The sequence below is a fragment of the Botryllus schlosseri genome, chromosome 1, assembly GCF_051294905.1.
Source record: "Botryllus schlosseri isolate E-star chromosome 1, Bs_hap1, whole genome shotgun sequence".
In the NCBI taxonomy this organism is placed as follows: domain Eukaryota; kingdom Metazoa; phylum Chordata; class Ascidiacea; order Stolidobranchia; family Styelidae; genus Botryllus; species Botryllus schlosseri.
The window spans coordinates 7,183,016-7,206,825 of NC_137236.1; the positions used below are offsets into that span (position 1 = coordinate 7,183,016).

Consider the following 23,810-nt stretch of genomic DNA (forward strand, 5'->3'; position numbering starts at 1 on the left):
AACTACCTACTTTCTACACTTTGGATTTTGAAAAGAATAATTTAGTTGTGTGATAAATCTGATACACATTTGTGAGTCGTAAAAACTGCACTAAATAGCTCCTGCATCATCGTAAATGTATATATTTTCAAAGACTGTACCCATTTGTTGGGCTAGCATGCCTTTTATATTCTCTGTTTAAATTTTCAATCAGCGTGCATGCTTATTCTCTACATCGCCTAGTCGCAGTCTTGTGGTGTTTTGAAATGATGAAAATAATAATAAACTGAATAATTGTCACTGATAGCACAAGGTTTACCCCGTCAGTAACCGCAATGACATCATTGGTAACGGCTACACTACACTGCAAATGCAAAAACTAATCCGTCAGGTGGCACTGACATGCCACATGCTTCGCTGATTTCGTTTCCAAACACGGAGTGAACAGACATGCCACAGCGGCTTCACAGTAGTTGCCACTGCTGGGTTTTTCCACCCAGGTCTGGTTTTTTTAAGCATCAACTGGGTTTCTGGGTTTTTGTCCTTGAAATCTGGGTTCATTTCGACATCATGTTCGTCAGGTCAGTTTTACGCTCAAAAATTTATTATAATAGTAGTAAGATCATAATGTCGTAAAATCCACGCACTTCAGTTCGCCAAGAGTCTTGTAGAGATTGTTTCACTACTAAAATGAGGAGCCTCGGCGTGATGCGATGGAGTTTCATTGAATTGGAGCCTTCAATTCGCAGAAAGTCATGTTCATAAGGGCGAATCATTGGAAAGGTTATTTGGTACTTCTTCGGTATTCTCCACTCAGCGACCAGTGTTCCCCAAAGACACCAACAAATGTTTCCCATGAACACGAACTAAAATTTATAAACGTCAAAATATTTTTTTTTGTGTCTTTGTACTTTGTAGAGACGGATATTTGGGTGGGGATATTAGGGTTGGGGAAAGGGGGATTGGATGCGGGTTAGGGCCAAGGTTGGGGTAGGGTATCCCAAGATTAGGGTTGCGGGATATTAGGGGTAGGGTAAGGGGGGATATTAGGGTTGGGGAAAGGGGGATTGGATGCGGGTTAGGGCCAAGGTTGGGGTAGGGTATCCCAAGATTAGGGTTGGGGGAAAGGGGGATTGGATGCGGGTATTAGGCAGATATTAGGGTAAGGGGGGATATTAGGGTATCTGCCAACCCCAATCTTGGGATACCCTACCCTAACCCACCTCCAATCTCCCTTTCCCCAACCCTAATCTTGGGATACCCTACCCTAACCCGCATCCAATCCCCATTTCCCCAAACCCTAATCTTGGGATACCCTACCCCAACCTTGGCCCTAACCCACATCCAATCCCCCTTTCCCCCAACCCTAATCTTGGGATACCCTCCCCCAACCTTGGCCCTAACCCGCATCCAATCCCCCTTTCCCCCAACCCTAATATCCCCCCTTACCCTAACCCAAATCTTGGGATACCCTACCCCAACCTTGGCCCTAACCCACATCCAATCCCCCTTTCCCCAACCCTAATATCCCCCCTTACCCTAACTCTAATCTTGGGATACCCTAACCCGCATCCAATCCTCCTTTCCCCCAACCCAAATACCCCCCCCCCCATTTACCCTAACCCTAATATCCCCCAACCATAATTTTGGGATACCCTACCCCAACCTTGGCCCTAACCCGCATCCAATCCCCCTTTCCCCCAACCCTAATCTTGGGATACCCTACCCCAACCTTGGCTCTAACCCGCACCCAATTCTCCTTTCCCCAACCCTAATACCCCTATCCCCACCCAAATATCCGTCTCTACAAAGACCCAAAAAAAAACAATTTATTTTGACGTTTATAAATTTTTGTTCGTGTATATGGGAAACACTTGTTCGTGTCATGGGGGAACACTGGTCGCTGAGTGGAGAATACCGAAGAAGTGCCGGTTATTTTACCATTTGAAACGATTTAAGATTAAGACTTGGATACTAGTATCACTCCACTCCAACAAATTCGATAAATAACATGTATAACTGTAAAGTATTAATATGGATAGACCCGGTGATGATCTGACTAATATATCATATTGTTATCTAAAAATATTTAGTTCCAACTGAGACACTCGGGGAGACAGTTGGACACCCCAAGCAATTTAGGCAGAGGTGTTGGACCAATACTGTTGGTTATCAGCGCATTCGAATATAGCCTGGATTTCATGATTCGTCAGTTATTATTTCGACCAAAAATGGGTATGTGTCATTATTCCAGATCAAAGTGATTGTGCCAGGATTAATCAATCGAAAGCTAATACTTTCAATCTGGTCAGTCACTGAAAATACACGAAAATCATCCTCAGAAATGGGGAATCGGTGGCACTGTTACGAGCTTACAACCATTCGCAGTACAATGATATATTTAATACTCCATTAAGTATTGACACCGCGCGCCAATTGTTCCATAGCAATGCGTCTTGAGGAAAACAACATATTTGCAGTGTTAACCGAGCAAAATATATAGCATGAATCAGGCTATATCTGCACCTTCCTGGTCCAGCAGCATATGCACATCGTGCACTCATGGTATGCATTGCATATGCACAGATCGTGTGTATGTCTATCGTGAGTCGGTGTAAATGCCGCAAAAACATCAAGGAAAAACATAAACTACGTCCATTGCTTTCCTGAATTGTTGGAGATTCAATGTTAAAGGCTTCTATGACTGTATTACTGTAATTGATGACTGTCAGGCTCCAGTTTCACAGTTATCTTATCGATATTTAAGTAAAATAGGATCTGGGTTTATTTAGCCTCCACATCTGGGTTTATCCGAAATGTCCCGGTGGCATCTCTGAGCGAAATAAGCGCGATCTTTCGTGTTACGGCCACTTTAAAACCAATCTTTGTGATGTTTGGTTGGAGCATTGAAACAGATGCGGCCGCCCCTGGAATATACCACAGTATGAAATTATTTTTGATGTTCCAAAATACAATTTAGATTACGGGTAATCAACTCGATCATTCGCGAGGCAGGGGTAATCGACCTCAATAACTCTTTAGTTTCGTGTTGATACAACGAATAAAACTTGAGGCAAATCGATGGAAGAAGTTTTCATTACTGCATTATGGCAGGTATGCCTCTGATTTAGCACTGTTCAGTGTTCACTTTGTGTGTAGTTGAATATCATTCAATTCATACAGGCATTACTTGAGTTAACTAATCTTTAATTCAATAACAGTGCTTTACTATATTATAATAATCGTAAGATAATTATATACTGTAGTTGATCGACAATCATGGTGCAGATTGTGTCTCGAAATGTAGAGCAACATTCAATGAAGATGATGGAAGAATTACATCGAATGAAGCAAGAAAATTCATTGATTTTACTGTCCGTAACCACTCTTCATTTTGTTGCAGTGGATTGCAATCAGAAGATTATCATATATAACATACCATGTATTGGTTTGGTCGTCGGATGTGAAATGGCTTTGGTGATAAAAGTAGTTTGTATGACAATCTCGGCCGATATCAATCAGTTGGAATCTGACATGCATCAATGTCTGACAATTCTGTCCAGGAGATAAAGGTGAGTAATTCTTATTCTGAATTTATTTTCCTGCAAAATCAATGATTTTGGATCCCATTATTTGCCATCAATGCTATGATGGGGTGTTTTGAAATGATAAAATTATTCACAATAAACTCGACTCAACCACTAGTGACGATCTTATTTCTATCTGTAACAACAAGTCTGAACACATTGGGCGACTGTAAAGTTCGAATTTCAATCGTTTCTAACCCATCACAGGCAAGGATTTTCTTTCGATCATAATACATCAAGTTGAAACTTTCAAGCAATTTACCAATTTTCATGCAATGTGAGTTTTATCTGGCTGCGTATTTTCAAGTCAGAATTTGGACTGACATCAACATTCTATTCACACCAGACAGAAGTATTTAAGAATTGATTTGTGAAGTTAACACAATGATATCAGTTTTCAATTTGCTCCAACGCTAAAGTTATTATATCCTGGTTTGAAGGAACTGATTGAACCATGAATGGCTTGTAATAGAACAATTGAAGTATGGCTACTCCTGCGCAACTGGATGTTCTTGAAATCCCGTCTAAAAGCATTCATTCAAGCACGCCTCTGTATTCGTGAGTGCTGATTATGATTGAACTTTTTGATGTGATGGTTGATTACATCGTTGATGTGACATTGGGCACAGGGCAGAGTCTAATAACCAAACAAATCTTTCTAAATGCTGTCACCGGTAATCTAATTCTAATCTAATTTGTAAAATGTTTCTATGCTCTACTTTCATTTCTAATCTACTTTCTGGTTTTCCTGTAAATTCTACAGGCGAGTTGCATACGAAACGAGCCATGTTTGCTCTACAGACATTTGCTATTCTCATGCAGCATGCTGTACTCGAGTCATGCTAATAAGAATGAACCATGATTGGATATTAACGGAAGTTGATTCAATGTTCAAGTTTTCGCGAATTCAGTAATTCTAATCTAATCGGGACAAAGCTGTAGCTATATTTATAATTTTAATCTAATTTGGAAATAACTGTGTAGCTATAATTTTAATTCTACTCTAATTTGCAAAAAATTTGTAGCTGTAACTGTAATCTAATTTGGAAATGCTGAAAATTTTCCAGTTGTCCATGTCTAGTTCAAGTCTATTTTTCTGGCTGTGTAATTGTAAGATTTTCTTTCAGGCTTTCACCTGCCAAAAGACAAGATCTCGATATCAAGACTTCCAGTAATCGTGATGACTTCAGGTGAGTTGCTATGAAATATTGTGACATATCCAGAATTGGCAACAGTGTTACAAATATATATAGCAAACATTCATGTTGTAAATTTCAGAATGAAATCCCATATATATTCACAGCACTTTGCTATTTCTGGTGACATGAGCACACCAATATTTACACTCTCTACCTATGTCTACATCCAATATTTTCTCATTCCTAGCTGACAAAGAAATCATGCAATAAATGTTGCACACTGAGACCAGTAACTTTCGACAGAGGTAAAGTCTCTTGGCTGTCTCGAAAAAGTTTCTAAGAATAAGAACAACAATCTCTGATTGCATGAGCCCATATGTGTGATCAGAAGTGGTCGAAAAAGTTACTCCAAGTAAAAGTATCAATGCAAAGTTCACTCCAGTACGAGTAAAAGCATTGCTTTTTCAATAGGGTGACCATTTTACCATATTTTGGAAAACTCAAAATAGGACACTTCATCAAAATTCTCAGACTGACGATACTGGAGTAACATCCGGATAAAATGTTAATTTATATCTAGACTTGATGGTTGCTTGACTAGAAAAAGGTCATCACTTTGGTTCGACTCCCGTTTTACACACTTTTTACTTGAAATTAGCGGTGATGGCTTGTAAAAAAGGTATTCACTTTCGATCAAACAGAAAATTTCCTATTTGGCGTCACATATGCCCATTTTCACTCGAAACTATCCATTATCTTAGCTGTAAAAGCGGTAAAGGAGGACGAATTGCTAAAAAGGAGGACATTTAGGCGTCCTCGGAGGACATTTTCATAAACGTCAAAAAGGAGGACATATTGTAACCCTATTTTCCAAGCAACCCTGAAGTAGACTACTTCAAGGATAAATAGAATTTGCTGTCTTTGAAAACTACTGAATTAGGTATGTAGTTTTGATAATCAGTTATAAAACACTCTCGAAACCTGGATGGGCGGTGCAGAAATCTGGGTTTGTGTTGGTCGACCCTAGCTTCCAATGTCACAAATTATGTTTAATAATTGGTTCACGGCTTCCTAATAATGTTTCGTAGACCCCGGATGAAAACCACTGTGTTAGATCGTGATCCAGTTATGTCAAAAGCTAATTGGTTGGTAGCATTATCATTTTCAATGAAATTCTGTAGGGTAACATCCTTATTGCGATTAGGATTACTACAGATTCGATATATGTGAAGTGAGGTGGACAAGTTTTGAGCATTCTTTACAATGCTGTACCTTACCTACCATTCCGGAAAATATTGAAGGCCACTGTTGTAGTTCATTGTTATGCAATAGTTAGTTAAGTGGTTCCCAACCTTTTTCGTTTGTGGACCCCTTAAGCAATATTTGGGCTAAAATTCCCCCTATAAGGAAAAGTGGCCCGGTGACAAAAAAAATGTGCTTTTTAACGCCATACCATTTGTTAACTGAGCAATATGTCCCCAAACTACGTCGAAACCGACCGCATTACACTTAGGTAGAATACCGCGGGCTACTTCCATATATAATATTTAACGCTAGGTGTACAGTTATTTAGAAATTAATTAGATAAGAAGAAATCAGGTCGTCAAACATTGCGCTAATTTTGGCCTGATGTTTAACGGTCAGTTAGCTGCTGACGAAAAATAAATCACCAAGTTCGCTTTGGATGGAATTGAGTAGAGTATACAAATTTCATATCTTTTACACGTTAGCTCAGATGTTGGCTTAAAGAGATAAACATTTTCGCCAACGGCGCTGTGCTAAACTTGGCAAGACTTTTCCCAGGTTATCAAGAGGCTGTTGCGGGCCCAACGAAATCGCCTCATGAGCCTCACTTGATCAGGGGGTGGAATTTCTATAGAAAGCCGTTACACATACATCTAGAATTCCACCAGAAGATATCACAATTGTAAAGAACTAGTTTCATACTTCACAGTTATACGATAGCAGTGAAAAAAACTTATGAACCCCGGCCTATCTTTGTTCTTTGACACAACCCTAAAGCCAGATTCCCCCTAAAAGTTTCAAAGTTCCCCCCAATGGGGCAATTTCTCCCCGGTTGGGAACCACAGCAATAGTTGGTATTATTATCACAGCAATGTAGCGTGACAGCTGATATTGTAACACTGCTTTGAAAGCTAAGTAAGCGCTGCTTTCTCGAAATCCCGGGATTTCCAAAATACCTTAAAATACTGTGACTCCAATGCTAGTATTGACTGACCCCTTAATATCTTTTGCAGATTTAGGAGGATGTGAACCGGCCCAGTCCCGGCGAAATTCCAGGGGAGTACGAATATGGCGTCTTGAAGCAGGCAATGAAACGAAGAATTCATAAAATTCAAACCCGAGCCCCTCTCTGGGTCACAGGTTGTCACGACAACGGAATCAGACACTGAAAAAATTTCAAATTTGTCGAGGGAGAACTCATTACGAAAAGAGCCGCCTTCACTTTGTTGACATCTAGTGACCGGGCGAAGCGCACAATCCAAGTCGGAGGCCAAATCAAACAATTGTCCCAAAAAGGTGGATACGGTCCAGACAGACTTGGACAACTACATAATTCAAGAACTACTGCATTTCGCAGATGTGTTACCCTGACTATTCCCAAAGCCAAAATACGGTGCCTTTTACTTTGGGAAAATATGCAATTTAGGTTGCATATTCTAATACTCACTATGCACAGATGATATTGTACAGAAATTTTGATTCTTTCGCTCTAGTTCAGTGGTTCCCAACCTTTTTGTCTTCATTCCCCAGTTCAGATTTATTCCAAGCCTTCATTCCCCAATATCCAAAATTTTTGTCATTATGGAGCAGCTGTTTCCTTGTTTGAGTACACAAGACACAACTGCGCCAGTAGTACACAAGACAATCGCACATAACTGCAACATAAAACGTATTCTGAACCGATACCGGTAACCATCAAAATTAAGCGAAACCGGTATTTCACGTCGTACTGATCGTGCTGGATGGGATTGTACGTTAAAAATGAGTTTTGTGAACAACACGCAATATAATTTTCATTACATGCATTCCAGAGTAGTTAACTAGTAGCGATAATCGTGCGTGTGTCTCCGTAAATATGCAGACTGTCATGTATATGTATATAGTGTTTGACAAATGGTCTATTCCCCACCAGAAAACATTAAATTCCCCACCGGTAAGGAACTACTGTTCTAGAGCTGTTTGCTACAGTTGCTACTGCTAGTTCGACATCTTCACTTTGTGTCTGTGTTTTGAGTAGGATTAAGTTGTTGTTTGCGGAACCTGAGGCTTTTGGCATAGCAGGTTTTTATGAACATATCAACACTAAATTTAAGACACGACTGTGTTCAGGTTAAGCTTGAAATTCAATGTCTCTCTGCTTTTGTGCTATCTGTTGCTTACAACCAGGGCTGTAGAGTCGGAGATTTGGCTAGTTTTTCACCTGATGGAGTCGGATCTCAGAATTTTTTAGCATTTCTTGGAGTCGGAGTCATGAAAACTATTGTGGTTGGAGTCAGAGTCGTGGAACGAATACTGACTCAAATTGGAGTTTCTAATAATGTCCCTGACTCCGACTTCAACTTCTGTATTATGATAACAATTGCTTTCAAGGGTATCTTTAAATTACTAATAATAACTGAAATAGGATTTTTATGTACCATCAATCATGTCATTAGTAAGAGAAAGAAATTCGCAATATGCATCTTCGCGATGCAGTCACAATTTGATGCATATTTTGGAATTATGCCGTGATACTGTGACTGAGTAAATACATCGTCTGGTTTCCTTAAATTGTAAAATCGATGTAAATATAACCAAACGCTGCTTCTCACTTGACTAAATTAAAAATACTTTTAGTGTAGCTCAGCTGCTTGGGTCGAACAAATGATTAAGAAAGACTGCAAGTCCTAGTCCTTGAATACTTAACTAAGTGCATGTGGACTAGACATATGCTATTTGACTACTTCCTGAATTCCGTTTCTGACCAATGTTTATTACTAATGAGATGATGCGCAATGAGCAGACAATGGGCCGTCTACAACGGTAGGCCTATGAAATAGGCTACAAGCTGTAAAATACCAAATGATAAGTTCACCGACAGTGCAAAATCTACGATAAAAACAAAATGCACAGGTCAAACAAATTTTGACTTTGTGAACATTTTTGACCTAGCGCTTCAATTTAGACTTATTTTGACATGTCAAAAAGATCCCCCTACTAATCATCTTTCCTTCAATAACAGTGCTTGACTATATCATATTAATCATAGGATCATTCTATATTGCCTATTGTGGATGATTGACAATCATGGTGCAGATTGTGTGTCCAAATGTAGAGAAACATTCAGTGAAGATGATGGAAGAATTACATCGAATGAAGCAGGAAAACGATCATTGTGATTTCATAATTCAAGTAGGAGATCGTGTCTATTACACTCACAAAAATGTATTGTCGGCTGGTTGTGCTTATTTCAAAGCTATGTTAAAGCACGATACAAAAGAGAGTCGTGAAGGAAAAGTTGTTTTGAAAGAAGTCGATTCTCAGTGTGTGAAAAACTGCATCGATTTCATATATTCGGGTAAATTTGAGATTCCTGATGAAAAGATGAATGATCTTCTCCATGTCGCAATCATGATGCAGTTGGATGACGTGAAACAGGCAATATCTGACGTTTTGGAGAAATCAGTTAATGTGGGGAATTACTTTTCCACAAGAAATGTCGCCGATGTTTATGGACTGGATGCTGTCTCTACGCGATGTAGAGCATTTTTTCATGAAAATATCATGGAAATATCGAACCAACCTGAATTTGGAAATATTGAAAAAACTATCATTTTCTGTTTTTTGAAGTCGGAACAATCAAAGTTATGCGAAGAAGAAAAACTAAGGTTATCGTTCAATTGGGTCAAGAAAAAAACGAAAAATCAGGAACATTTGCACGAATGTCTCGAAGAAATCAAGTTCGATAAAGTCTCTCCGGCATTTTTAGAACATCTTTTGGAATCAAACCAAATTATCGGTAACGACTTTGGACTGTACAAATTGATCAATGGACATCTTTTGAAAGCATCGCACAAAATGAACGAAGAAATTGACAACGATGAATTGATAATTCTTTTTGATAATGACGCAGATTGTATCCGATCCTTTAATCCAGTAACTGAGAAAGTAGACAAGTTACATGATGAGAAGTTTTGGAATTTAGCACAGTTCTCGGCGATTTCTCTTGACTTTTACATCTACATTTTAGGTCTGGATAAATCAGTTCATCGGCTCAATTTTCAGAGCCAAAATTCAAAATGGGAAAGAATGAAAGATATGATTTGTGATCATGGAGCCTATCCCCGATCAGTTTCATTGTTAGGATCGATATTTGTTGTCGGAGGAAGTTCTCCCAAAGCAACAAGTGATGTGGAAGTATTTACTTATCCCGCGAATCAATGGATTCAACTAAAAGACAAACCTACAGCGATATGTGGTGCAAGTCTCGTACCATTGAATGAGTCCATCTATTGTATCGGAGGTATAGGACAAGATGGTGTCGCAGTTTCTTCATTCTGCAGATTCACTCCATCCTCATCTGAGTGGGTTGACCTCGACACAATGAGATATCCTGTGTCTGACAGTGGTGTTGTTGCAGTTGATCAAAAGATATTTGTGATCGGTGGGGGGAGGGAAGAATTCCAAGTCAGCAACGTAGAATGTTACGATGTTACTTCAGCTCAGTGGACTTCATTGTCTTCTATGAATGATTGTCATGATCAAGTTTCTGCGTATCACATTGACAAGTGGATTTTTGTAGTATCAAATTTTGAAGCCTCCAATCAAATTGAAAAGTATGATATATCGCAAGACAATTGGACGATAGTGAAACCAAGAGTAGATCAAGAGTTTGAAATTTATGCATCCATATTCATGAAGAGATAAATTGCACTCATCTGAGCAGACTTGCACAAATTACTGGATTTTAAAAATGCAACTCAACCTAGAACTAAATCCACTCACTTTTCAAAACTGTCTACTAGAACTAAAATTAATATGCTTTAAAAATCCATAACCTGGAACTAAAACACAACTTAGTCGATTCAATTCCGAAGCCACTGCAGCAGTGATAATGTGAATTACTGAATTGGAAATGACCTTCAAAATATCGGGGATAGAATCGGCGTTTATAAAGAATTTAGTTTATAGTTCGAGATGTAACGGTTTTCAACCAACCCATACCACTGTTTATATTCACACTAATTTTAACACAAGAACTATTCGCTTTCAAAATCTGTAATTAGAACTAGTCTGGACCGTCGAAGTAACTCGATTAGTAGTTTGTAAAGGTCTGCAGCTTGGACATGAATAAATATAAAGTTTCTGACATTCGATATTTTCAATTCATCAAGCTATATCAATCATAATTGCATTGAAAATTGTGCATTTTTTTCAATGCAGCAGTAATTTGTCAAGTGTAAACTGCAATAGTAACCAGTAATTTTGTGGAAATATACTTCATTAATTGTACCACAGTGCATGATCTTGCCGGCAGATTTAGTCGACGCAGCCCATCATATATTTAGTTCCTTAGGCCTACTCAATATAGACATGGTCAATGATTTTGATGACTTGTAGCCTACAATTGTTTCCACAATGGTTATAAGGCCAATATTTGGAGTTTGTACCTACTGCTTACTGTAAGCGGTGTAAGTTTTACACTTCCCATAATTCAGTATGAAATATCCAACAGCACTCAATGACTCAATGCATGGAAATTTCAAATACGTGAGAAATATCTCTTCCTTGTTTGAGCCACATGCGATATATGCTCCAAGCTATTCACTCTTCAAAAGGTATACTCACAACAGTGTGTGTTTCCAAACGAAGCTTAGGTTACAATTTCGCTTTTATAGTTTTGACTTTAGTCATTTTCAATTCACCACTGAGTCAATTCCGAGTATAAGTCAGTGCGTAGAGGGTCGTGTCTGAGTCAGCGTGTTGTGACTCGAGTCCAAGTCATAGTGTTCACTGTTCCGTTTTGAGTTCAATCAGGTTCAACCCACTCTGCTAGAGTGAAATGGAATGGCTCGCATTCACAATATTGTAATTTTCCTCAGTAATCAGTTTTTGGCCCTATTTTGGAGGTGTGGGGACTAATAGACAAAATAACTTGGTGACTTTACTGTTCTTCAAAGTTAAAATGAAATGTCTGTCATGCCGTCCTAGTTTCGAGTCATATGACTTTGCTCGAGTCGTGCACAATGATTCAAGTAGGCCTACAAGACGAGTCAATGCAAAATACGCATTTGAAAAAATGATTCGGGTCAAGTCGAGTCACCAATATATGGTGACTCAAGTCGGACTCGAGTCATTACAACTCTGGGTTACAAGTTTATATGCTCATCTTATTGTGTGAGAATCTTGCATAAACAATATGTAACTAAGTAGGCTTATAAAATTGGACGAAGTTTTTGTTTAACTTGTTCTTTTTATTGTTTTTGACAAATTAAGTCATTAATTTTTTTGTTATCCATGAACAGGATACCAAATTTGTATGCATTCTTGAACTAAACCATTTAGAGTCTGTTTAGATGAGGCGACTATCGGCAACTTGTTATATACCACTTCTGTTGGCATATGGCCAGGCTTGAACAACATGGCATATACAATTATACATTCATTGATTTTTCTTTTCATTACCAGTCTTCATTTTGTTACAGTGGATTGCTATCAGAAAATCATAATTTACGGCATATAATTTAGTAGTCTGGTCGTCATATGTGAAATGGCTTCGATGATGAAAGAATTTTGCATGACAATCCCAACCGATATCGATCAGTTGGAATCTGTCATGCATCAATGTCTGACAATTCTGTCCAGGAGTTAAAAGTGAGTAATTCTGATTTTTTTTACAAAATCAATGATTTCGGATTCGATTATTTGCCGTCAAGGCTATGGTGCGGTGTTTCGAAATGATTCAATTATTCACATTATACTCAACACATTACGTGACTGTAAAGTTCGAATTTTAAATCGTTTCTAACCCGATTTATCATTTCTTTATCATCATAGGCATGGATTTTCGTTCGATCTCAGTGAAGCAAGTTGCAACTTTCAAGCAAGTTTACCAATTGTCATTCGAGGTGAGTTTTATCCAGTGTTGGGATCAGGTCACTACCTTCGAGTCACGAGTCATTTCGAGTCATTGTACATTTTGACTCGAGTCAAGTCAAATCAATAGATTTTCTGAGGTGACTCGAGTCAAGTCACTCGATTTTTGTAGGTGAGTCGAGTCAAGTCAAGTCACAATTCAAGTCAAGTTGCCTTATTCGAAGTATGAGGCATGATTACGTCGTTGCATTTTGCTGGCTGTCTGAAATACAGATTGAGTGGTCATTGATTTTGAACCGATGAACGAATATAGAGTTGAATATACACGCATGAAAGCGCTGTATCGCTCACATATACGTAGAACTGCTAATTGCATAGCCTCAGTTCATATGATACATTTCGAGCCTGCGTCAATGATTGAGGACTATATAAACTATATTCGAATTCAATTTCAATAAAACAAGAGGTTTGTTTAAGGTAAGAACAGAGAACAGAAATAGACATTTTGCCAAATTACTTTACTACACTAGTTTACGACAATGTTAGATGTAAGCTTCCATCAATTCGTTTGAGCTCAGTTTATTTGTGAGAGAACGATGGAGGCTCAGTAAAACGCACGATCATTAAATGATTGGTCGCTCTCGCGGGTTACAGCAGCGTTTCGTGAACAATCCGACATACGTGAGATACAGTGATTTTTATCAACACCTATTGATGACTTGAAATTGACTCGTGAATTTTGCTCCGAGTCACGAGTCAATCCTCATTTCTGATACGCCGAGTCAAGTCAAGTCATTTTAGAAAGGTGACTCGAGTCAAGTCAAGTCATACGAAAAAGGTTACTCAAGTCATGACTCGAGTCATCCCAACACTGGTTTTATCTGGCTGTGTATTTTCAAACCACGATTAGGATGGACAGCGACATTCTATATTGAGCTAATAGCTGCCCTCACCCGTACTGCATGGTCTTGAAATCCCATTGAAAAGCATTCATTCGTGCACGCCTTTGTATTCATTAGTAGCCCCCAAACCTGAAGACGGCATTGTCTTTACCTCTCATAGACATATTTGTACTGCCGTGAGAATAATTATTCTGGTCGTGATGAAAATTTACCGTATACCCAAAAGAGCCATATATGGTTCGCGAGCCATAGGTTCTCGACCACTGCTGTAGACACAAACATATTTTCTACGCCAAATGAAAGCATTTTCTGACATTATTTTGCTCTATTCAGTTTGAGGTGGCTGGCGAAACCACTGTTTAATTTTACTGTTCATGTCTATTTTATCAGCTGTGTAATTAATGTGGGATTACCATATTTTGGAATCTTCGGGTAAGGAGGACACTTTTTCAAACTTAGAATGCCGGAGGAAAATCTTTGAAGATGGTAAATTTTTCCCACTTTGTGGTCCGTTGACTAAAAAAAGGTCAACTTTCTCGCTCAGCGCCCAAAATACTGTGTTTTCCTTCACTTTATCAGGTGGTTGACTAAAAAAAACGTCAACTTTCGCTCAGCTCCCGAAATACCCTCCTGAGCGTTAGTTCACTGCTATTTTATGGTATCTCGGTCGAATTTTGCCTATGTTTGACCAAAATTCTTAAAAAAGAGGACTAAATCTCAAAAAGGAGGACATTTAGGCATCCTCGGAGGACATTTTCAAAAAGCCGAAAAAGGAGGATGTATGGTAACCCTAAATTAATGAGATTTTCTTTCAGGCTTTGTCACCTGCCAAAAGACAAGATCTCGATATCAAGATTTCCAGCAATCGTGGTTACTACGGGTGAGTTTCTGTTTAATTTTGTAGCATATCCAGAATTGGTGACAATGTAGAAATATATAGCAAACATTCTGACCACTATGTAGACAATGTCAGTTTTAAATGAATCAAGTGGAATCCCATGGATTTTCATATCAACATGTTACTTCATTAACATCAACGCACCATATATTTACACCCTTCATCCAGCATTTACTCATTCCAAGCTGACCAAGAAGTCATGCAATAAATATGGCTCACTGATTTACAGTAAATTCAGATGGGGGTAAAGTCTTTTTAGTTGTCGCGAAATAGCCATGAAAATTAACTATCTGTGATTGCATGCATTACGGTTTTTCAAAAATAACTTTTTTTCTGTATCCCAGGGATTCACTGATTAAAATGTTAGGTTATGTAAGGAAACACTGTACGCTCAATTTGGCTCAATTCATACCAGTAAAAGCCGACGCGGAGTTCATTGAAATTTATTATGTATTAGAAAAAATTGATTTTTTTTGCTGTAAACCTCATAAGATTGTTGAGTTGTCTACGAAAACGCTGCAAAACAAATTTGACGCAATTCCAACCCGTAAAAGAGACGTTAATTGAGTTTTTCATTAATTCTGGCATTAGGGCTTACCCACCATCGATGCTATTTTTGCAAATCCAAAACTTTAAACTGCATTTACTTCGCTTCTACCAGTTTGAATTGACCAAAATTTGTTATGCATTGTTCTTTAAGGCAACTTGACAATTTCATGGCGTTGACTAAAATTCGATTTGGCTCTACGTCGGCTTTCACTGGTTGGAATCGAGCCAAATTGGTGTGGAGCGTTTTTAAGCAACGTAACAATATAATCACTGTATCATCGGAATTCGAATAAAAAGTTATTTCTGAACAACCTTATTCCGCATGCATGATCAGATGGTGTGAAAGAGTGGTGAGATAGCGCAGTGTTATATTCCGCGGCTGCAACACTGATGGGTTGCGGGTTCAAGTCCAACCGAGGTCGACTTCAGAATTCCTACCCAAGTGCTGGAGGTTTATGTAGGCTTGCTCCTCCCCATCTCATCTGCGTAAGCGGTGTCTTTTAAAAAGCCCAGAATTGGGCCGTGCTATAAGTCGGCAGTTTCGGAATAAACATGAAGAATATCGGCCTAGTGTAAATGACTATGGTAGTCGACAAACACCATGTATACCTCAAAACAAACAAACAAGGTGTGAAACGTAATTTTCCATGTATAATGCGCAAAATTTTACCGATTTTTTGCCTTCAAATACGGGGGTGCGTATTATATATGGGTACAGCAAGCCTTGAAAAGAATCTCCCTTGATCAAAAACTTGAAATCACACCTTTCTTCGTGTTTGTTTCCAATCGCGCATCACCTCTAGCTACCGTGCCCCGTAACTAGTTTTATAGAGTGTAACGCGCTGCCAAATAGAGAAGCGTGTTGCCAATTAACGAGAGTCTTCTGCACAGCTCGCGAGTTAGTTTGCCGTTGGTACGCGAGCGAAATTAGGTCGCTGATTGCTAGAAGCGTGCGCGGCAATCCTTGCTGGTTCATCGCGTCAACGACAGGCAGGGTTGTCATGACTCGACTCGAGTCACGATTTTCTGATGACTCGACTTGTCTCGAGTCATTTTCTCAAAATACGGTAATGACTCGACTCGATTCGAGTCAGTCTGTGTTTTGACTCAACTTGGACTCGAGTCATTGCGCATGACTCGAACCAAGTCATATGATTCGAGACTCAGACGGCCAAGACTAAGATTTCATTTTGTGATTTCGAAGAATAGTAACCACCCTATAAGGACTTCGTCTATTGGTAGTGGTACTTGAAAAGGCGACCAGAAACTGTTAAAAGTGAGGAAAATTAGTATAAAATAAACGCGAACCATTTGATATCACCAAACAAGAGTTGTAAAAGTGGGTTTAACAAGACTTCAACTGAAAACTGAGCAATCAACACAATGACTTGGACTCGGACTCGAGTCATAATACCATGACTCGGACTCGAACCTCTGCTTGATGACTTGGACTCGGACTTGACTCGATGGTGAATTGAAAATGACTCGACTTGACTCGAGTTAAAACTATAAAAGTGAGATTGACTTGTGACTTGGTTACAACCCGGGCGACAGGCCTTAACAATTGCTCACACAAGAGGCTATGTGCGCACGATATAATCACTTGCGTAATCAGTCGCATCTCCAACAGGACTGGTGCGCCCGACATAACCGTCAGACGCCTGAACTATCGCGTCGCCGGCCTCGCAGGCTTTGGCTTACTATCTACTTTCGTTTAGAGACAATGCCGTTAATTGTATTATGATTAGCGATCGTTTTCTAATGATTGTTCGACAGTGACATCGCAAAACAGAACAACATCATGTACTAAAACACAACTATTCATGTACTGCGAATGTAGGGTGCGTACTATACATGGGTACAGGCTTTTCCCCATAATTTACACGCCATTTTAAGGGTGCGTATTATCCATGGGGCGCACTATATTCGGAAAATAACGGTAGTCAAGAAGGATACTCGACTAGAAGTAACGCTGAAAAATTCACTCAAATATGAATAGTAGTAGTGCTGTTCCAAGCAACCAAGAAGTAGCCTACTTCAGGTAGAAGTGGAATTTGCTGTCTTTGAAACTACTGAATTATGTAAGAAGTTTTGCAAATCCGTCATAAACACACTCTCGAAACCTGGAAACTCACATGCTGACGGTGCAGAGTGCTGGGTTTCTGTTTCTACATCCCAAGAGATATCTATTTGAACAGCATCAGGATTCGGATGTATCCTATAATAGCCTATAAAAGGACACTGTTTCTGTAGAACAGTGGTTCTTGGCTTCTTTTTCTCACCTGCGCTCCATTTTAGAGAATGCGGCGCTATGGCGACCTCTCTCGTATTACCATGCCTGTAGTGAATAAGACAATGACCGATGTGGATAAGTTCTACCCGGAGACTACATTGATGTTTTGCCCTATTAGGTAGGAAGCTGAAATACGGCAGGTCGTATACTTTTAAACGTTTTGCTGAACCTTAGGCCTGTTTACTGTCATGAAACTGCCATATGGACATGAACTTCACAAACACACAAACATGAACTTCACAAACACACAAACATGAACTTCACAAACACACAAACTTCAACATCAATTATATTGACCCAGACTTAAGTGGAAAGATATTGGTCACCCCATAACTTCGTGCAAGGCACGACAAAAAGTCTGGGCACTCCGCAACAGCAGCCCCTGAATTTCTCCGCCTTAGTCACTCTATCTCTCTTATCAGAAGAACATAACACTTCCTCTTGACAAACTGGAAATAGTGAAAAGTAGTCAAGTTACGAGATATGGCGGATTACAAGTAACAGTAGCGGAAATTTTACTTACTCTAGTAGGTCCTACCAGTAGTGGGGAAATACTCGATTCTTGGAAAAAGTAGAAGTACTTTGTTGCTGACCACCACTGTGCAGACTTGAACAACTAGATATTTTTAGTTGTGTAATTCTTATCTGATTTATGAAATATTTCTATGCTCTAATTTTATAACGTATCTATTTTCTGGCTTTCCTGAAATGGATCTAGACGAACTGTATCGCTTGAATCGAGCCAAGAAACAGGAATTTGCCATTCTCATGATAAGGAACTCTGTGATTTAATATGAACTGAACTTCATTCAATGTGCAAGTTTTCGTAAATTCAATAATTGTAATCTAATTTTTTCAAAACTTCTACTTCTAATGTAATTTAGAAGATGCTGCATATTTACAATTATGATTGTAATAGAGTCAGTGTCGCAATTTGCTTCGCGTTGCCCAAAAAACGGACACCTTTTATTCCAGTGTCACCCTTGCTCGGGAAGGATTTCCGTCACGCCACCCAATTGATAAAAGGTCGACCCAGTAGCTGGAAGTGAACCGCCAGAAAGTTTCCCAAGACCCACCATTGGTACGGATGCCTACAGGAAAAGTCGGTCGATCCCGATGTAAAAAGGTGGGTGACAAATGTGGGTGAAGGTCGGGGTTGGAGGTCATTCGACATCGCTGTTTCAGGAGAAGAATAAAGTATTCATTGTTGGTACTCAAATGGAAGGATAAGTAGCGTCGTGTATTTCTACTCAAGTGCAAGTAGAAATTTCCAAATAGTACTACAGTACTACAGTACTACGAACCATCTACTTCTCTCTTTTCCACTCGCATCTGCAATATGGAATCGTAGTATGGGGAAATGCATGTACAACATTTTTGTGCAGAATTCGAACCCTGCAAAACCGTGCGATACGGCTGATCTCATCTGTACCTTTACGTACCAATTTATCGCCTTACTACCGTAAGCATCGAATTTTGCGAGTTGATGAACTGTATCGCTTCGAAGTATCAAAAGTTGTTCACAAATATTTTTCCAATAGTCTCCCTCCTGTGTTTGATGACTTTTTCATACCTGCTAAACATGTCCATTCCCATTACACGAGATCTTCGTCTAAAGGAAACGTCTACTTACCCCAACCCAATAGCAACCTAACTAAGAGATCTATCGACTACTCGGGACCTATCATCTGGAATGCATTACCATCACATATCCGTGAATTGCCTTATAATAGATTCAAAAAAGCCCTACTTGATCACCTCTTGTCGTTACACTAACACTGTTGCCCTACCTCGCCCAGACATTGCTTCATTGATCATTTGCTACCATTGTTTAATTTTTTTTCTATTTTCCTTTCGTAACTAAACATTTTTTTACAGCCAGACTGTTCTGAGTCAAGTGTACCTGTTTGATGCTGGTGTGATCAGACTAGATGACCTTCACGGTCTTATCGATCATTCCTATCTAATACCGAATACTGTGCACGCATATTTTCTGTACCACCATCACTGCCGTTTGTTATGTATTTTGGTTCGATGAAAATAAAGACTCTCTCTCTCTCTATAAGTAGAAAGTAAGGTATTATTGGCCTAGATTTGCCGGTAAAAACTGTAAGTGAAAGTAGTGTCAGGTCTTGTAGATGCTTTTTTAAATCCCGGGATTTAAATAGAATTGATGCCGGAATCGCTATCAGAAATATACCTTAAAATCCCGGGATCCGAATGCTAATATTGACTGACCCCATTCTATTTTTGCATATCGAGGAGGACTTGAACCGGCCCAGTCCTGCGCGACGTTCCAAAGCGAGTAAGGATGCGGCGGCTCAATCAAACGAAGAATTTGTAAAATTCAAACGCAAGACCCCCTCCCTTGGTCACAGGTTGTCACGACGACGGAATCAGACACTGAAAAAATTTCAAATTTTTCGAGGGAGAACTCATCACTTTGTCGACTCCTAGTGAGCGGGTGAAGCGCACTGCAGGCCCTAAGTAACAATCCAAGTCGGACCCCCAAATCAAACAATTGACCCAAAAAGGCAGATACGGTCCAGACAGGCTTGGACAACTAGACAGATTTTGTTACAGAAGAACTGTATAGTTGGAAATGAGCCAAGCCTGTGATACATACATTTGCCATTTTCTTGCTCATGAGAACTATTATTTGATATGAACTGCTAGGCCTAAACCTGCCGTATTGCCGCCGCTTAAGAGAAGACTGAGGCCAAGTAACGGGTCATGGCATATTTGCAAAATGAAGATTGGGCCACGGCTATGAAAAGGACAACAACCACTGCTTTTTGCAGATATGTTAACCTTGACTATTTCCAGAGCCAAAATACACTCTTTCTTGACTTAGAAAAATATGTCATTTAGGTTGCACATTCTAATATTTACCATGTACAGAAGTTTTGACTCTTTCGCTTTCTAGTTACTATGGCTAGTTTGACATCTTCACTTTACCTCAGTGTTTTGAATAATATTGGGTTGTTATTTGCTGGACTTGAGGCTTTGGAAGAGCAGGTTTCTATAAATATATCAACACTAAATTTAAGACGCGACTGTGTTCAGGTTAGGATTGAATTTCATTGTCTCTCTGCCTCTGTCCTGTCTGTTGGTTACAACTGCGTAAGAGTAAATTCTCATCGTTTTCTACGAAATCAATCGGACATAATTGGGCTTATTCGTGCTACTGCTGTGTCGTATTATAATATGGATAATTGATATAAGGAAATTCGATCTATTGGAACTTCAAGCAATATACTGTTTCTACTGTACTTCAAGATTGCATATATTTACATCGGGGAACCTGTTGGACTTTGCGGCGCTGTCCGAGTGTCCGTTGTGGGAAGACAGCTACATAGAATTGTGAAGGCATTTCAGCGACCGCAACAGTCAAACCATAGTGTTGTATATGGTGTGGACACAGCGAGAGTGAACGGCTCGCTGCATTTGGGTTTCGTCATACTTTTTATTTGACCAAAGACAACTGTACGGCCATTTATGACCGGCTTGCCGAGTGCTAAATTCGATAAAACGGGCATCAATGGAAAGCTGCTGCTGTACTGATTACGAAAATATAAATGTTATTCTGTTCATGGTCCTGGATCCCCTCGAAATCAGTCAAGTAATTTGCATTCTGATCGAGTTTTGGCATTGTGACGCAACCATCCTGTCTGGCAAAACGAAAGTGAAGAGCCAGATAGTCCTGTTGGGTCACAATGACAAAACTCGATCGAAATTGAAATTTCTAGGCTCATTTTGGGGGTCCAGGACCCTGAACAGAATCATATTTATATTTTCGTAACCGCAACACAATGGCCATAACAATGACCCGTTGCGACTCTCAGATTGTTCGAACAATGCCGATATTTCAGACTTGGAGGACAGATTCTAGGTGGATCAGTGCCTGATCATTATTTTAATTTATATTTTCGGAATCGGTACAACAGTAGCTTTCGATCAAGACCAGATTCAATAATTTCTGCGCTTGGGAAGATAGCTTTTGGATTGCCAGAAATCCTACAGTTGCTTTCGCTTTCACTCCAGCCTCGGCAAAACGGAACGAAGCTGTAAAATCGGTCGTTGTCATTCCATGTTTATTTTCTATACATTTACTCTCGCTGTGTCCACACCATGTAATTTACAGCGTCGCTCCTCACTGACCCTGGCATGGAGATGTTCGGAGCGTTCCATCTGAATATAATCGATGTTTTTGTTTACAGCGACACCTACTGTCCGCGAGAGATGTAAACATAAGCAGTAGCCTTAGCAACAGTCGAAAGTTGATATTAGTCGGATTCAGAGGTGACACTTCTTGTGTCTTTATACTAGATTTAGTGCAGGGCAGCATAGGCGCCGAACGTAAATTTTCCTTAGGCATGCTAGTTCGATGACGTCACAAATGAATGACGTCATGATCCGACGAAATTGATAATTAGGGATAATATAGCATCCATTTATGAGGGTTAAGTGCCTGCATAAATGCCGATTATGCAATATCTTCGTGTTTTGTGCGTATGATAAGCTTGTCAACGAGTCCGGAAGTGCTGTCAATTAGTGAGTCCCTGATCGCATGCGAACAATTAAATACGCCACTTTTCAACGCGTATTACGTAACCTCGGCGACGATTTGCGCAAGGCAAAATGTCCGAGTTGTTATGGAATCTGTTCTATAACGGCACCGATTTCAGGTTGTTCAAACCTTCCTCGTCTTTTACAACTCAAGCCTTGACAGTTGACAAACATCTTCTGAATGTTATGTTTAGGTATTAGCGGAATTCACTTACGCATGGGAATGGAATTGGTGGCAACAGGGGCGTAGCCGGCCCTGTGGATATAAAGCTGTATCAGCTGTATCACCCCGTGGATATAAAGCTGTATGAGCTGTATCACCCTGTGGATATGAAGCTGTATCAGCTGTACCACCCTGTGGATATAACGCTGTATCCACTGTATCACAGCTCTATCAGCTGTATCACTCTACCTCAGGGGTGGGCAAACTTTTGGGCTCGCGGGCCGCATTCAACTTCTAAATCCATTCGCGGGCCGCACTATTAAATTAAGATTGTTAGCGAAAAGGCAATATTATTAATTAATCACATAGCAGTGGCTACAAAACTTTATTAGACACGCCATCCTTTATGATAGTGAAAAATATCACGCGCCCTTTTATGGTGATATCATAAAATATCCAAGAGAGAAATCAAAATGCTAGCAATCCCAACGGATAGTGAGATGGCATTTAATAACCATGAACCGGAGGCAAATGGCGCGGAGCGCGAAAAATTTTCAGTTTACTGCGGCCTCGTGCCTCCTTTCAGATGGTTCCATGCCCCCAGTTTGAGAACCACTGTCATATAGTGAACGGAGAAATATGGAGATAACATATAAGTGGACCAGTTTGTAAAGCACACCACTCGTGGACCGAGCACTCAACATCAAAATCGATGCGCCTGCCACACTATGTAAAATTGGGATTATAAACCAAAACGCAATATTGGTATTTGATTATAATTATAGTGAAGATCTGGAAATTATATATATTTTTATTTAAAACAAACCAACCATTGATTTGAGGATATGGTACAAGCGTCAAAAACATTGGCGAGATGTCATAAGCTGCTGTTGGTCAACCTCAAAATAAAACTTTTCAAAATTAGGGATGAAAGTCGGTTGTCCCGATTCTTAGAATAGGATGGAGATTTGAATCTGTGAGCAGCGATCTCTATAGATTCGCTGATTCTACTTTTGGTTCCACCCCAGGACACACAGTGTGGACAGCGTCATAACCATGTTAGCTTCAAATATGCTATATATAGATTTTATAAATATAAATACTTCTGCACATACAGAGAGCGAATCTACGTATCACACGCGCGAATCGGTTTTTTCAAGTAACACTCAAGAGTGGCGAATGTAAAATTACATCGTGATCCAATAGTCATTCCCATTTTAACTTTATGGGATGTTTAGCAATAAAAATATTTTAAAATGCGGGGGCCTGCACTATCGCACCAGCAATGAAATAAAAATATACTAGTCAGAATATAACTTACAATTATGATGGTGAAATATAATGAGAAAAAGTTTAATGGAGTCCCTGCAGAAAGTAGATTTTTACTGCGCATTTTTTCAATATTTTAAATGTGATTTTTGAGCCTTTCGCGGGCCGCACAAAACGGTGTCGCGGGCCGCATGCGGCCCGCGGGCCGTAGTTTGCCCACCCCTGCTCTACCTGTATTGAATCGGTGTCTTGTGTTCAAAAAAATTCTCGATTTTTTTATTATGATTTTTTAATTACTTTAACTTTGAGAATCATCGCTGATCCCATGTTATATAAGACAAACCGTACCGACATTCACCTAG

The 23,810-nt window shown here is 39.5% G+C and overlaps 2 protein-coding genes across 4 annotated transcripts in view; one reads left to right on the forward strand and one right to left on the reverse strand.

Annotated features, from left to right (window-relative positions):
• Positions 1-23,810, reverse strand: part of LOC145432885 (uncharacterized) — a 202,393-nt gene that overhangs the window by 172,122 nt on the left and 6,461 nt on the right. The window lies entirely within an intron of this gene.
• LOC145456999 (uncharacterized) overlaps positions 1,924-23,810 on the forward strand; it is a 53,287-nt gene continuing 31,400 nt past the window's right edge. Inside the window, exons 1-5 of one of the 2 annotated variants that reach the window (XM_080335185.1) lie at positions 1,924-3,551; positions 4,694-4,756; positions 6,964-12,583; positions 12,767-12,837; positions 14,523-14,587. In XM_080335185.1, the coding sequence (XP_080191311.1) occupies positions 12,769-12,837; positions 14,523-14,587 (134 nt within the window). In that variant the 5' untranslated portion in view covers positions 1,924-3,551; positions 4,694-4,756; positions 6,964-12,583; positions 12,767-12,768. Of the gene's footprint in view, positions 3,552-4,693; positions 4,757-6,963; positions 12,584-12,603; positions 12,838-14,522; positions 14,588-23,810 lie in introns of those variants that run through there. The other variant, XR_013920779.1, reaches the window with a different exon arrangement.